At 38.5% G+C, this 17,464-nt stretch overlaps 1 protein-coding gene across 1 annotated transcript in view; it reads right to left on the bottom strand.

The window, feature by feature from the left end:
* The window catches only part of rfx6 (regulatory factor X, 6), an 89,359-nt gene that overhangs the window by 54,937 nt on the left and 16,958 nt on the right, over nt 1-17,464 (bottom strand). Inside the window, exon 7 of the mRNA XM_072555793.1 lies at nt 8,602-8,709. Coding sequence (XP_072411894.1) covers nt 8,602-8,709 — 108 coding nt within the window. The remainder of the gene's footprint in view (nt 1-8,601; nt 8,710-17,464) is intronic.

Genomic DNA, 17,464 nt, shown 5'->3' with positions numbered 1-17,464 from the left:
AGGGGTAAATAATTGCAAATCCAATATAGACATAGATTGGGTCAACCAAGTCAGTACTACTGCTGTCGAAGATAAATTCCTGGGATGTGCACAAGACGGTTATCTGAAACAATACGTTGAGAAACCAAATAAGAATTCGGCTATGTTGGATTTGCTGTTCTTTAATGAGAAAAGGCTAATTCATAACTTTGCTTTTGAGGAGTCTTTTGGAAATGGTGGTCATGATATCATAAAATTTTGCATTATATTTGTATGTAATCTACACTTGATTTTTGTTATCTGCTGATTCACTATTTGCCAATTCACATACTCATGAGCTCAGCTCCACATCCCATCTTTTACTTTCTCATTGACTCAAGGTCTGACCATAAAACCATAAGATACAGGGACAGAAGTAGGCCATTCAGCTCCTCGAACTTGCTCTGTTATTCAATAGGATCATGACTGATCCAACATTCCTCATGTTCACTCTCCCACCGATGAGGAATCTATCTATCTCAGCCTTACATATACATAAGGACACCACCCTACAGCTGTCTGTCACAAAAGTTCCAAAGACTCACAATGTTCTGAGTGAAGAAATTCCTCGTCAACTCAGTCTTAAATTGGCACCCTTCATTCCGAGATTAGGCCCTCTGGTCTAGGACTCTCCCATGAAAGGAAATACCTTCTCAACAACTAACCTGTTAAACCCTTTAAGAATCCTATATGTTACAATGAAATCACTTTTCATTCTTCTAAATTTGTCTGATTATGTGGTCCTTTGTGGTTTTTGTAGCAGTATCTGCATCTTTAGTTATATGTGGAGAGTCTGTGCTCCCATGCACCAGGGATAATAAAAGATGAGATGTAGTTTATTTTGAATCTGGTGTCTTGAATCTGGAGCATGGAAATTATGTAAGTATAGGGGCAATTGATTATGAGCGATTGGAAAAATATAGTTAAAGTTAAACTGTAGACAGACAAATACTACAGTTCATAGCTTTTCTACTTCTCTACATAAGAAACAAGGAAAGGTAAACTTACTGTAAAAAATTAAAGACTGCATTTGATCAAAGGAAGTGGATTATAAAGATGTCAGAAAAAAATAGTAAGCTTGAGAATAGACAGCAACCTGAAACCCAGCAAATATAAGGACCATAAACTGAGTAGGAAAGAGAAAAGAGAGTATAAAATCAAATTAGCAAAGAACATAAAGGTGAAGGATGGGTAGAGAAAGCAGTTAATGAAGCATAGTTTTCTAGGCTTTATTAACAAGGGCATAGAGTACAAAAGCAGGGAAGTGGTGTTGAACTTGTACAAGAAACATGTTAGATCTCAGCTGGAGTATTGCAGAGAAGATGTGAAAGCACTGAAAAGAGTACAGAAGCAATTTACAAGAATGTTGCCAGAAGTAAGAAACTTCAATTATGAGAAGAGATAGGAGTTGAGTATGTTCTCCATCGGGAGAAGGTGGTTGATAGGAAATTTGGTTAGAGCTTTCAAAATCATGGGTGGGCTGGATGGATAGAAAATGAGAAGGTATTCCTGCTTGTAAGAGAAAAAAAGAATGACAGAGAATAGATTTAAAGAAATGTGTAAATGAAGCATGTATTATGTAAGAAAAAACATTTTCACATAATGGGTAGTTAGGGTATGGGATGAACTGTCTGGAAATATGGTAGGGAGGCAGGTTGAATGGAGGCTTTCAAGAGGGGTATTTGATGAATATTTAGAAATCGTGTTCAGGGATACAGGACAAAAGGTAGGAGACTGATGCAAGAAAACAGAATTGGTGTAGAGCTGATTTGCAGAATGGCCTCCTCCAGCACTGTGACAAATTTGTGATTAAAGGCAGATTGTAAAAGATCCCTAGGTATTAGATTAGCCAGGATAAATATGGACCTGTAAAGTTTGAAAATAGATACTTCCCCTGGATGTTGAGTCTAAAACCAGAGCATGCAATCTAAGCATAAGTGGTAGGCCATTTCAGATTGAGATGACCAGAACCTGTTCACTGAGATGGTGGTGAATCTTCAGAATTCTCTACTCCAGAAGATTGTGGACACTCAATCATTGAACATGTCCAAGACATAAACGGATAAATTACTGAAGTCTAATGACATCAAGGGATATGCAGAGAGTGACATGGAGGTACATGATTTGTTGTGGCCTAATTGAATGGTAGTGTAGGCTCGATGGGCTGAATGGCCTGCTCCTGTTATTATGCGACTAGTGCATCAAGAAAACAAACTTTGTGGTGAAGAGAGGATGCCTGCTGTCTTTCTTAAGCTATTGCCCAAGATGTTTGGAATGCTGGTGTAAACACAATAATACATTATCTAATGTCATTTTCAAACCACAGCCACCTATCTGTGCTGGGTGGAGGCAATTAAAATTGCTGCTATTAAACGAGCAAACAATGAGACTCTTCTCTAATTTAATAGCTTTCCAGCTATTATCTGTCACCATTTACCATAATTCCAAGTTTGAAAGCCCAAGTGAAGAGTAAACCTTCCTATTTGTGCAAGATAAAATGGATTAGATTTCCAACTGACTGATAATTTAGCTGATGTTGTGGAGTTTGCATCCTAGAAACTGTTAGAATTTAATTTCTATTGACAAAATTTTAAATGTTACCTGATTTTTTTCAGGATCGAGTACCTGGAATTTATTTTCTGGATCCTCAATCATGACAAGGGGCCTGGTTTACTACCAAAGTGCAGGGGATACACTCTGCCTCTCCACTAGCTGCTCAGATATTCACAGCAGGCTGAATACTCTATCACATTCAGACCAATTTACCTTTCCAACTGTCCTCAGATGAATCCTACTTCTGTTGGAGCAACAAGGCAAGCAAATCAACCTGATAAGATTAGTGAGTATACTACAGTTCAAATTAGAACTAGGTTCCATAATAAGTGAATAAGAACTGAGAGGAAAGCAAATAAAGACCGCAATCAATATTTGATTCAGTCTATTTGCCTGCGATCACCCACTTCCATACCAATTCAATTTTATCACACAAAGATATAAGTGAACTCAGGCATCCTAGTGAATCACATACACTCAATAAACTCTCAGCGTGGCAAGGTATGAGTTTTCAATGTTTTATGGTTATTACTGGGATAGATCCATTAACACACAAATGAAAACCAAAATCTACAAGGTTTAAAATAGACATGAAGTGACTCGCAGGTCAGCACCTGGAAAGAACAGACAGATCAATGATTTTGACCCGGGCCTTTCTCATTATTCAGAAATAAGAGATAAAGAAATGTCTTAAATGAATTGGGGTAAAAAAGGTGAAGAAGAAGCAAGAAAATAGTTCAAGGAAATATTTCAAGCAAGAAATACGTTGTCACTTGAATAATGTGCAACTTGTTAATCAATAAAGGAACAGATTCTTCGATGGAGTGAAGGGTCTTAGACAATTGAAAGATTTTTTAAAAGACATTAAAGATCTCAAAGTATGAAGAGTTAAGGCAATAAAAATCCATTGGAAATGGAAATCCATAAGAAAAGGGCAGAATTGTAGATGAGATTATATATGAGAGTGGAATCAGAAATTGAAGAGTGTGTGGTGTGTATGTGTATGCAGTGTGTATTTGAGTAAGTGTGTGGCTCGTGTGTGTGTGTGCATATACATGAGTGTGCATACATGTGTGTGCATACAGAGTAGTGGGTGTGAACAGTACCCCAACAAAGACCTTGGCTAGATTGCCCAATCAGTGGCCAAAGGATGTGTCCACAATCCATTTAAGGACAGCAAGCAGGTTCTTGGAGTTGGAAGGCAAATAGGAGGCATTTTAGCGATGAAGGAATGTCAAATGCCTATTCAGTGCTTTTAAAATATTTGAAATGAACAACTGCTTTCACTGTTAGACTGACATGATGGAGAAGATACCACTCTGCAATATAGGCAGTGGCTGTGGCTGTATCCAGGTAGGTATATGGTGGCTCCAGGTGGGGAGGAAGTGGGCATCAAAGTAGTCTTGGACATGAGCCCTGATCAATGCACAAAATACTCAAGGAAGTTGTGAGTGGTGCATTATGAGATTTATTTTTAAAGAAAATTGGAAACATACTGTTGGATAGTTTTGATTTATTTGACATATGGTGTATTTCCAGTATGCAAGCTTATTACATTTCCAACATTCAAATCAAAGGAAAATTCCCCTCAAGGTATTACAGGTATGTAAAAGGTAGTTGGGCTGGAACTAGTGCTTTTTACACAAAGTGTGAAGGTGGCTGTCCTCAGTAGTAACTGACCCTCTGCCCTCACCACTGAGAAAGCCCTGATCAAGTACCAGTTAGGCATTCAGGAACTTGCACACTAGTGAAGTCCCACCAGACATGAAGCTGCCTGTCAATCAGAGCCCAGCAACCACTGGCACCTGGACAGCATTGCTGCTGGCCCACACATTGCAGTAGCACAATAATTATTTGAGAGAGGAACATGGAGTTATGTCATCATAGAGGCCTACAGCACAGAAAAAGGCCCTTCAGCAGTCAGGAAGGATGGCACTAGCACAAAGGTGACTGGATTATTTGGGAGAGGATCATAGTTTGTACTAATCAAAAGCAAGCACCTAACTATTTGAATCCCATTTTCCAGCACTTGGTCCACAGACCAAGTGGCATCACAAGTGCAAATCTAAATATTTGGTGAATATTATGAAGTTGGTTGAAGATGGGTGCCTCTACCACCCTTTCAGGCAGTGAGTACCAAATTCCTACCAACCTATGAGTGTACTTTTACTTCTTCACATCCCCTCGAAGCCACTTAACCCCTTCCCTTAAACCTTTGCTTCCTGGTCATTGATCCCTTCACCAAGGGGAGCATTTCCTTCCTTTCTATCTTATTATATCCCTCATAAATTTTATGCAGCTTAATCATGTCTCTCTCACTTTCCACTGCTCCAAGGAAAACCAGACCAGTCTATCTATCCTCTCTTCATAACTAAAACGCTCCATAATTAAAACCAGGCGACCTCCTGGTAAATCTCCTCTGCACCCTCTCCAGTGCAATCCCATCTTTCCTAGAATGTGGTTTCCAGAACTACACACAATATTCTAGTTCTGGCCTAACCAACATTTTGTACAGTTCCAGCATCACTTCCCTGCCCTTAAACTCTAAGCCTTGACTAATAAATATCCCATATGCCTTGTTAACCACTGATCTACCTGTTGCAGTACCTTAAGCAACCAATGGAAATCCACACCAAGGGTCCTCTGATCCTCAGTGCTTCCTAGGGTCCTACCATTCATCATGTATTCCCTTGCATTGTTTGTCCTGCCCAAGTACAACACCTCACACCCATCTGGTTGAATTCCATTTGCCATTGATCAGTCTGTCTATATCGTCCTGTAATCTAAAGCTGTCCTTTTCACTATTTACCACCATACCAATTGTTGTACCATCTGTAAACATCACCATGGTACTGGGTTTGCAAGGAGAGAAGGGTCAGGATGTTGCCGGCAAATGCCTGGTTGTAGCTTTCACAAGTCAACCCCTGTTCCTCAACAAAGCCCCTAATTGCCCCCAGATTGGAGCAAATGGAAGTCCCACAACAAACTGACAGGCAGACCACCCTTTCATCGCTGTCATGCAAGTAGCCACTTTTCCCACCTGCTGTAAAGACAGATATTCTGGCCAGTGATGTATTTTACCATTAAGTGGCTGTCAACTGACAATGTAAGGGCCTTGATTGGTGGCGAAGTTGTGCCCCTATTTGTCCTTCCTATTACCTGCTCCACCATGTCTAGGTAGGGAAAAGTCCCAATTAAGTCAATAAAAAAAAGTATATTACTGTCCTTTAAAATAACTGAAGAATCAATGCTGGCACTGCCAATGGAGCCTAAATCCCAAGAATTATAACAAAATAATAGTAATGGTGTTAATATTAATAATCTGAATATGTCAGGTAATCATTATTATTCATCAATAATAAGATCTTAGAGGGTGATAGCACAGAAAAAGACTCCTCAACCCATCGACCACCTAACTATTTTCATCCTGTTTTCCAGCACTAGGCCTGTATGTCTGGGCATGGCAAGTGTACATCTAAATATGTCTTAAATATTATGAGGGTTTCTGCTTCTATCACCCTTGCAGGTAGTGAGTTCCAAAGTTTTACCATTCTCTGGATGAAACGATGTTTCCTCACATCTGCTCTAAACCTTCTTCTCCTTATCCTACATCTATTATCACAAAGAATAATTTATTATCTGTTTTGTTTTTGACTTAGATTAAGAGATTATTAATTTCCATTGAATAATCAATGTTCATATTTTCCCCTGGACATTGATGAATCAACTCTCTAGTAGAGGAGCTAGGGATGCAGAACATAACTGGGTACACATGAAAGGACATCAGCAGCCTACACGGTGCACCATAACAGTACACTGCACAAGTTCCTAAAAATGGAATTTGTTTACATTAAGTACAGCTCAAGTTCTACTTTTCTTCATCTCCAAATGCACTAGTGAAGGGAGGGAAATGCTCATTAAGGGCAACTAATTCACTCAGACTAGAGAACATTGTCTTTGTCTCAGAAAGTAGCTGATATTAGCTTGAAGAAACTAAGTTTTCTAATTAAAAATATGTCTTTAGGAATATTAAACATTTCAGGATGTTGGTTTGCTCACTAAGCTGGAAGGTTCATTTTTAGACGTTTAATCACCATACTAGGTAACATCTTCAGCGAGCCTCCAGACAAAGTACTGGTGGTGTAGCCTACTTTCTATTTACGAGTTTGTGTTTCCTTGGGTTGGTGATGTCATTTCCTGTGATGATGCCATTTCCTGTTCTTTTTTTCAGGGGTGGTAAATTGGATCCAAGTCAATGTGTTTGTTGATAGCTGTGCGTTTGCACAAGCAGACAAAACATGTCCAGAAACCCTAGCCACTCTCCCCTACATCAAAGACATCTCAGAAATGACTGCCAGACCCCTTGGCATCATGGTAGCCCACATATCCACCAACACACTAAAACAGCAACTAATGAACTTGAAAGACATTATACAGACAACAAGCAAAACTAATGTCATTTACAAAAGACCTTGCAAGAACTGTAACAAACACTACATTGGACAAACAGGCAGAAAGCTAGACATCAGGATACATGAACATCAACTAGCCACAAAAAAACGTGACCCACTCTCACTAGTATCCTTCCATACAGATGAGGAAGGACACCACTTTGACTGGGACAACACATCCACCCTAGGACAAGCCAAACAGAAACATGCACAAGAATTCCTAGAAGCATGGCATTCCAACCGGAACTCTATCAACAAACAAATTGACTTGGATCCCATTTACCACCCCTGAGAAAAAGAACAGGAAATGACATCACTAGAGGAAACAATGTCACCACAGAAAATGACATCACCAACCCAAGGAAACCCAAACACAAATAGAAAGTGGGCTATACCACCAGTGCTTCATCCGGAGGCTCACTGAAGATGTATGGTGGTGAAATGTCTAAAAACAAACTTTCCAGCTCAGCGAGCAAACCTATATCCTGAACCTTAACCTGTGCTACAAATCTTCTCAAAAATTGCTAAATTAGACATGTGTAAACATTGTGTATAGCAGCTTATGGTTGAGTGCAACATCTTTTGGGATAAGCACTGAATATAATCTCATATAATTTTCTCAGTTTGTGTGCACTTAACAGATGGAAGAAAAGCTGAACCAGGCTTGTGTGACTTCCCTTCACTACAAATTATCATTGTAGGTTGTCAGTGTGAGCAATGACAAAACATAGCTGAGTTTTCTAATGACCTACTGCGGGAGTGGTTTCTGGCACAATGAAATTCTCTTTACCAACTGGCTGATCCTCTCTGGTAGCTTCTTTCTGTCCTTCTTTCACCTGCCCCAAAAGTAGATCTATTAATCCATGCAAGAGTGGAATAAGCTGTTTACAAAGTACACAAAAACAGCACAAAGCTGTTCACATGAATCAGAATTAACTGGCAAAAAAAAAAGACAAAACAGATTGGAAGAGAAAGAAGTCCCAAAGTATCACCAACAATCCAGAAGGAAAGAAACAGCAATTAAGTGGAATGGAGGGGACAAGACCTTTAAACATTGCTTCTGCAGAGGCCTTGCTCATGATTGATACTGTAAGCTTCAGATCATGTTTATCAGATGACAGTCAGATGAAGCACTTTTTATTCGGCAGCCAGTACCATATTGAAATACTACAATAAGATTGCTGAATCATTTTGGTTGTAAGAAAACACAGTAAAACATGTGAATCATGCATATTGGTGCCCACTGGTCTTGTACATCTCCAAATGGAGTCCCAACTAACACATTCATTTACAATTATTTCTGGATTTGTAAAGTGGAAGAGGCTATGAATTAATTTCTAGATATATCAGTGCTCATTTTATAATGTGGAAAAGCATTTACTTTCATCCAAGGTCACAAAACTAAAGCCACCCTGATGTGATATTCAATGCTGACACTTTCCCTAACCTTACATACTTTTTACATGATCGATACTTATTTTAATCTCAAGGCTGTTCATGAGAATAACTCTTTACTGAGCAGTATTTATTTGAGAGATCAGTTTAATTAAGACTTTTCTTTAAAAAAAAAGAGTATTACCTTTTCCTTAGAGATGGGCCCTTGAAGAAGAAGGTGCTGTGCATTAGGGAACTCTGGGAGCAATGTTCCAGTTTTTGAACTGAGCGAATATTTCCGTGTAAATCCTCCCTATAACAGAACAAAATGTTACATTAGTTATGTGGCAACACTAAGATTCCTAAATATGCAGTCCCTTATAAAGTGTTTATTATTGCTACCAGTTAGAGATCAATGTTTAACTATTCAAAAATAGAGGTAACATTATTGAAAACACACATTTATAGTGTTTTTATTGCATTGATTCAGCTAATGATTTGCTACACAACTGAATTAGCCTTGAAGTTTTAGATTGTAATCTATAATTGTTATTGCATTAATCATATTTGTTTACCAACTTCTTATTTTTATGTCATGCAAATATCATGGTCAGATTGAAATATACAACTCATCCAGATTTTAATGTGTTTCTGCTCTGGTTACTGCGGACAACATATTGTGAGAGTGTAACTGTATTTAAAGCTCGATAAAGTGAGTTGCATTAAGTCAGTTTGTTGGTGAAAAGCTAATATTAATAAAATTTGGATCAAATCACAGGATGTGCAAAATGAACATTTATTGTCACTTTCCTGATCTATATATTTATTTAAATATTTTAAAATCCCTTTAACATGTGGAAATGCCTATTTCTAAATACCATTTAATGTTATTGAAGCCTTTAATAATGAACAAATTTGTTCAGAAAATAAAATTAATGACATTCTAATGTAAGTTATTTTCACCAAGAGGTCGGATTCTGGAAAGGCAATTATGTTGTCAAAATCTTTTTTTTCTCTATTCAATGCTGTGAAGAGATTCTGTTGTTTGAATATCAAAAAAAAAAGTTGATTCTGTGCAGTGTGTATTAGGATTGCATGAGTTTTTTGTTAGATTTTAGTTTCAAATTGTTTGGCAATGTATGAACACACTCAAATAATTCATTTGAGAATTCATTAAGGTGCATAATGAAGAAGGAACTGAGTGAGAGATTTTAAAATCGATGGGTAAACTGATTGCCAGCTTCAATAGACAGAAAAGATCATGTAACATTTTTTAAAGATGACTAGTAAGTGGCAAATGGAATATAATGTGGGAAAGTGTGATGTTCTGCACTTCAGTAGAAAGAACACAGACATAAACTATTTTCTAAATGGGCAAAGGCTTTGGAAATTTGATGCACAAAAGAACTTTGGAGTCAAAGTTCAGGATTCTCTTAAGGTTAACATGCAGGTTCAGTTGGCAGTTAGAAAGGCAAATGCAATTTTAGCATTCATTTCAAGAGGGGTAGAATACAAGAACAGAAATGTACTGCTGAGGCTATATAAGGCTTGGGTCCCAACACATTTGGAATATTGAGAACAATTTTGGCCCCATATCTAAGGAAGGATATGTTGGCATTGGAAGGTGTGCGAAGGAGGCTTACAAGAATGATCCTAGGGCTGAAGGGCTTGTCAGAGTTAGTTTCTTTCCACAGAGAGTAGTGGCTGCGCGGATTGCACTGCTAGCAGTGGTAGTAGAGTCATTTATATTAGGGACACTTAAGCTACTCTTTGATAGGCACATGGATGTTAGTAAAATGTAGGGTACGTAGGTTAGTTTGATCTTACAGCAGGATAAAAGGCCAGCACAACATTGAGGGCCCTCACTGCACAAAACTGTTCAAAGAAACCCAAACATATAAATAGAAAGCAGGAATTTTCAGCATTGCTTCGCATGAGGTCCACTGAAGATGTTACGAAGGAAGGTAACGAAACATCTGGAAATGAACCTTTCAGCTCAGTGAGCAAACCTACATCCAAAGTTCTACATTCATATGAGGAGTGAATCTGCACTCGGTGGAGTTTAGAAGGATGAGAAGTCTGGAGAGAGTGGACACGGAGAAGATGTTTTCATTAGCAGGGCAGACTATGACCCAAGGGCACTGCCTCAGAGTGAAGGGATGACTCTTTAGAACTGACATGAGGAGGAATTTCTTCAGCCAAAGAGTGGTGAATCTATGGTACTCATTGCCACTGCAGGCCTTGGAGGCCATGTCACTGAGTGACTTTAAGACAGAGATAGAGAAATTCTTGATAGGCAAGGGGATCAAGGCTTACGCGGAGAAGGCAGGAAAATCGGGTTGAGAATGTATCTGCTGTGATTGAATGGTGGAGCAGACGTGGGGCCTAGAATGGCTTAATTCTGCTCCTATGTCTTGTGGCCTTAGGGACCAGGAGTACTGGCAAACATTATTCCCTCAACTAATATGAATAATTTAACTAACCTTTCATCTCACAAGAGTTTCTGGAATCTGCCAACAATGTGAAGTGCTTTGGAGTACCATTGAGAGATGTGGTTGGGCACAATAAAAATATAATTGTCCTCATCAAAACTGTCATCTCTTTTTAAAAATATTTTCCTATTGTTGCTAGAAAGAAAACCACTGCAAACCTTAGCGCTGTATTTACAATCTAACACAGGACAAATCATAAGCTTCATCCCAAAGATACGTAAGAAACATTCCCAAATTATTAATGGGGGGATAAAGGAATGGGCAACAGAAGAAGCATGGTTCATCTCGAGTAAAAGTATCAGTAAGAACAGATAATTTAGGATGTACGAATAGTGACATTACCAACCAAAATACTAGTAAGCTAAGAGAAAAAAAAATCAGATAAAGGAAATGCTGAAAGCTTTGTGCCATCAAAATAAAATTAGCAGTGTACATAAATCTTGTCAATTTGTATTTCCATATATAGTACAGATAACGTATATAAGCTATTAAATCAATGTACTTTCCTTGTAAAACAACTTTTTTGTCTAAATATTCCTATTTGGAAGTAATCCTAATAGAATATTTGGGAGTTTCATCTGTTTCTGGCCCCACTCACTATCTAGGTGAATTTACCTGGATCATCGGATTGGAATGGTGTACATGGAAATTTGAAGAATGTTGTTGCTAAATTTCTTGACAATCTGCCTCCAAAGCAGATAGAACAAGTGTTCTCCTCATTCTTGAATAGTTTAAATTTGTCATGTTGCCAGAGTACAATCCATTAATCGGCAACTAATGGCAGTTTTTTTTCCTCTCTGTTTTATTTCCTATAGAAGTGTTCTGACACAGAACTGATTTTCTTTCCTTCACCAAATCACCTGTGGTTTTCTTTTCCATTTGTTCACCATCACCAGTAAATCACCTACGTTTTACAGTTGATTAATTTATGTGCAAAGCCTGTTAAGTGTGAGGGAGTGGGACAGAGAGGGGAAGGGGACTACTGCACTCAGTTTGTAGATGATTTAAAATTTAAACTTCTCTCCATCTACTTAGCAATTCTCTACTGAGGGAAGTGATAATTTTCCAAATGTTTAGCGCAATTAAGGTGATGGTCATAAGAGAAGAATAGGTGCAGGAAAGGGCAGTTTTGTCCCTGATCTTGGAATTAACTTCCATTCTTGCCTGCCCCCAGTAACCTTTAACTTCCCTCCGGATCAAAACACTGTCTAACTCAGCCTTGGATAAATTCAATGACCCATCCTTCACTGCTAGCTGGAGAAGATGATTAAATGCCTGTCATAGGAAGGAATTCCTTTGCATCTCCACTGAAGGTTGTACTGGTTTCAGATTCCCTCACAAGAGGAAACATACTCACAACCTCTACCTTGGCAACCTCTCTTGGAATTTTATGTGTACTTAAATAAGATCACCACTTCTTCTAAACTTCAATAAGTACAGATCCAACCTACTATAACATTCTTTACATAAGAAAACCTTCATTCCAGGAATCAGCTTAGTGATCTTTGCAGCCTCCAGTGCAGATCTATTTTTCACTAAGTCCAATATTACACACAGAACTCTAGGTGCAGTCTCACCAATGCCCTGCAGTAGCAACACTTCACTATTGCGAACTCCACCTCCCTTGTGGTAGAGGACAGCATTCTATTTGCCTTCCTACTTACTTATTGTACATGCATATTAACCTTTTGTGATTCTTGTACAAGGACAGCCAGATCTCTCCATACTACAGCATTCTGTAGTCCCTTTTTAAATTCATTCACAGGATGTGGGTGTCACCAGTCAGGACAGCATTTATTCCCTATCCCTAATTTAAATAATATATTGCTTTTCTATTCTTCCCACTATGATGGAGAACCTCATATATTCCAAATTATACCCCTCTACCAAATTTCCGCCTCTCACTTATCTGTCAAACCATAAGACATCAAAGCAGAAATGATCCATTCATCCATAATATTGATCCATCAATCCCAACTCTATCTCTTGTTAGTTAGCCAATTCTGTGTAACTCTGATAGGTTCCCTCCAACACAATGAGCTCTTCTTTTGTGTGGTACACCTTTTATATGGCACCTTATCAAATGCATTTTGGAAATACAAATATACCATATCTACTGGTTTCTCCTTGTTCACCTTACTTCCAACATTCTCAAAGAACTTTACGAGTGTCAAATATGATTTTCTTTTCATAAATTCATGTTGATTCTGCTTAATTATAACATGATCATCTGAATATCCAGCTACTACTTTTTTCAAATGGACGCTATCATTTTCTCAATGACGATGTCAAGCTAACAAAGCTGTAGTTTACCGCTTACCATTCCCCTTCTTGAATAGAGGTGTTATATTTAGTGTTCCCCAATCTTAAGGGACATTTCCAGAATCAACGGAATTTTGGAAGACTACAACTGACCCATTCTTTATCGCAATGGTTTTCACACTGGCATGCAGAGACAAGATGACAAGTGTGCTACTAGGTTATTGGGAAGCAGCGTTGTTTAATCTGCCATCACCAGACTCCCCTATCATGGGGGTGGGGCAAACAGCTCCCAGGATTTGATTGGTGTGTAGTGGTGTCATTCAATGCTTGGGGCCAGAGACTCGCTCAACTTTGACCTTTGCCCCTTTGCTGTGCTGAATTGGTCAGATTGTGTTCCATGGTTCCTGTAGATGGTCAGGGCTGGGCAATGGTGAGTGCAGGAGATACAGCACACAGTCCGTGAGGTGGGGGTGGAGGTGCGAGGAATGGAGCTCATTGCCTCATCCAAGCCCCATGCACTTTTGAGGGGGCAGGGTGGGGGGTTGCAGCAACTGCTGCCATGGACCAGGAACCCTCGCTGTGACTAGGCAGCATGGCAACCTTCCAAGATGGTGGTTGGATGATGGCTGGATGGGGGAAAGTAGGCTGGGAGTGAAGAGGTTGCAGGAGAGCCTCACTGACCACTCCTGGCCTCCATTCCTACAACGGCATAGCAAATGTACATAAATGTGATGTTTATCAGCAATCATTTCAGCAGAAAAAAAAGTGGATATGCTGTGAAATTGTTTGTCTCATTGAAGTGCCCCTTTCATAAGGAAAAGATGGGAAACTACTGCACTATTAATGCACCCAACTCTATTAAGACCCAAGGATGCAGGGCATTAGATTGTAGAAAATTAACATCCTTATTTTCTATTTCAACAGGTTTAATTGGAAGCACTAGCTTTCGGAGCACCACTCCTTGATCAGGTGGTTGGTGTTATGTGACTTTTAACTTTGTACACCCCAGTCCAACACTGGCATCTCCAAATCTTGATTATTTTCTATTAGTATTCCCATTACATTTTCTCTGATTAGGTGATTTTTCCTACCTGCATATTGCCTTCTATTGTGAGGACAGATATGAAATATTTCTTCTGATTGCCACATAATTGTAGTTATAAAATTTTATACTTTGTGAAGAAGGATAATCTGTCTTTAAAATGGACACAAGGAGTCATCCAAAATGATCCCAAAAGTCACATGGAGTCTCATTTGAGGATATAACCACAGTCAACAGTAGACAATCTGACTGCATTACCTGAAATGCCTATCATAAAGGGTCATTAAATAATTCAAGGATATCAGGACTGTTCACTGAATCCTCAAAATGTGTGAAGGTTCAAACCATTGTGAAAGGTTGAACAGGAGACATGAAGAAAAACATCGCAAGAAGTTCCAACATAACTGACTTTGCTTCACAGAGCAATTATTCATCAAAATTATAGTTTTCAGCCATTTTGTTTGATTGTGAAGAAAGCTGGCTGAGGACAGCCATTTAGAGGAGGACAATTTGAACACCATGAGAGAAATATAATATCTTGAAACAACAACTGTTTCTGGGAGACAGAAGAAGGCATCCAAAACAAAAAGAATGGCTAAGGGGGCTGCTGTACTGAAACAGGCTACCAAGAGCCACAATTTGCAGTGCCATAAAAGTGAAACTAAGGTGCCTTCACTCACTCCCAGGACCTGTTCGGCGTACTGAGTCCACCTGTGGGAGCAACCTCCAACTATTCGACTACAGAAGCCATCGCAGTTGCTGAATGTGACTTCAACTTTCAACCCATTCATTTCAGAAAGAGAATCTTCAAGCAAGCCAGGCCTGCAACGATAGAGACTGATCTCATTTTCATCTTCATACATAACTTATATCTTTACTTTAAATCATTGTAATTGTATTTTAGCTAATAAATTTACCACATTTTACTTAAGCAACTTTCAGCAATAGTTGTGTAATAAACTAACCTTTTGTCTTGTTTGAAGCATTAAGCTGTGCTGTTAGATTTAGTTTTAAATTGAAACATTCAATATTGAACAGGGGGCTACATACAAACTTAAACAAATTCTTACTTCACAAACCACTCTGAGGAAATACCTGCTCTGTGGTTGTGACATAAAAATGAAGGAAAGAATGTCAAAAGGTGTGTTTCCTTTATATCCATCTTGAAAACACCCAGCCAAATATAGGCAGGTGCCGTCAGCATGACAAGAAAATCTTGGAAACATCAGGAATCTGCAGGTTGTGAGAAATAGAAGGAATTGCTTGTTGCAAAGTGACTTTCAAACATCTTCTCAAAAACAATTAAAGCAATAAATTTATTTTGGAACACTTGGCCTGCATATCAGAAATTGGTTTTATCATGTAAAATATTACAGGATTACTTCATGTTACCAATATTTTAATTTCAGGTCCTCTGACTAATAGTATAAATAGAAATAAATGAATATGATGGATATCTAATATAGACACATGGTTGCAGAGTGACCAATACTAGGGACTCAATATTCAAGAGTATTCAACATTCCAGAAGAATAGGCAAAATGGAAAAAGAGGTAGCTTTGTTAATAATGTGCAGTGATGAGTCATGATATAGGTGCAATACATCATGATATGAAATTGTTTCGGTGGAAATAAGGAATAACAAAGGAAATTAAGTTATTGTTGGGAGTTGTCCATAATCCCGCAAAGAGTTGTTTCACTGCTGGATAAATTGGGATATATTACAGACAGGCAAGAAGCGTCTACAATTATGCGTGATTTTAATTAGCATATTGAGTGGAGGAATTAGATGGGAAGGGTGACTTGAATTTATACAGTGTGTCAGGAATTGCTCCTTGTAGCAATATGTTGCAGAACCTACCTGAGAACAAGTCATTTAAGATCTAGTAAGATGTAATTAGGTAGCATTAATATGAGATCTCATGATTAAGGATCACCTCAGAGGTAGCCATCGCAATATGGTAGAATTTAAAACTCATTTTGAAGGAGAGGAACTCAGATCCAAAACTGTTGCCCTCAACTTAAGTAAGGGCTATTACAGAGGAATGACAAAAGGCTTGTCTAAAACAAGCTAGTAAAATTGACTAAAGGGAACAATACTGTACGAATAATGGCAGATAGTAAGCAGATAGTTCATAATTCTTAGCAAAGAAAATTATCCCAGTCAAAAGGAAGACCTCACGGAGAAGGATAACTACCCGTGGTTAACGAAAGCAGTCAAGGGGAGTATTCAATTAAAAACTAAGACATTCAAAGCAGTGAGAAATAGTCATTGATTGGGAATTTTTCAAGAACCAACAATCCCACGATAAACCAACAATCACACTGCACAAGCTCACCTTCAATTTTATAAAGCTGATTTTGTAAATTAAAGTCTCCTTTGTTGCGTTCTCTTCACCTACATAGTTTTTAATTTTGTTTTCATTTCTAAGCCTGTGTTAGGCTTTTATTATTTTTTATTTCAATTTTTGTCAGAAATTCTGTTACAACTACACACGTTCCTGGGTGTCAGCAAATACGGCTTTTTTAGGAAGCAGCAATGGATGACTAAGAATCACATTAAGATGAGGAAAATTGATTATGAATGTAACTGGCAAGATACAAAAAATAACAAGAGCTTCTACAGGAATGCAAGAAGAAAGAAAACAGATGACGTTGGCATGGGAAGCTTTTCTGAATGTCCTACTATTTTGTAATAATGAAATCTACCATTTTCCCAATGACAGACGTTAAGCTATCTAACCAATAGGTTCCTGCTTTCTGTCTTGCACCCTCCTTTAATAGGGCCATCACTTTGGACACTGCAACTGTGGAATTGATAATGGAGAACAGGAAAACGACAGGTAATTTCAACTAATATTTAGCATTAGTCTTAATGGCGGAAGACATTATAAACATTGCCAAAATAACAGATAAACAAGGTACTAATGGAAACCAAAAAAAACTGCAGATGCTGTAAATCCAAAGCAAAAATAGAAATTGCTGGAAAAGCTCAGCAGGTCTGGCAGGATCTGCAAAGAGAAATCAGAGTTAACGTTTTGGGTCTTCCTCAGAACTGATTGTAGCTAGGAATATGTTGGTTTATATGCAGAAGATAAGGCAGGGGGAGGGGGAGGGTGTAAACAATAAGTGGAGGTAGAGCCCCAAGAGAGACAAAAGCAGTTGGATAGACAAGAAGTAGATAATGATCTGGCTAGGAAGGTGAATACCTGCTAATGGCGATTGTTAGTGGCTAACAATGGGTCTTGTGTAATGGCAGACTACAAGGTTTG

Source organism: Chiloscyllium punctatum, chromosome 3 (assembly GCF_047496795.1).
Source record: "Chiloscyllium punctatum isolate Juve2018m chromosome 3, sChiPun1.3, whole genome shotgun sequence".
NCBI classification, from domain to species: Eukaryota; Metazoa; Chordata; class Chondrichthyes; order Orectolobiformes; family Hemiscylliidae; genus Chiloscyllium; species Chiloscyllium punctatum.
Note: the sequence above shows the minus strand (reverse complement) of the source record. Positions and strands in the feature narration are given on the sequence as shown.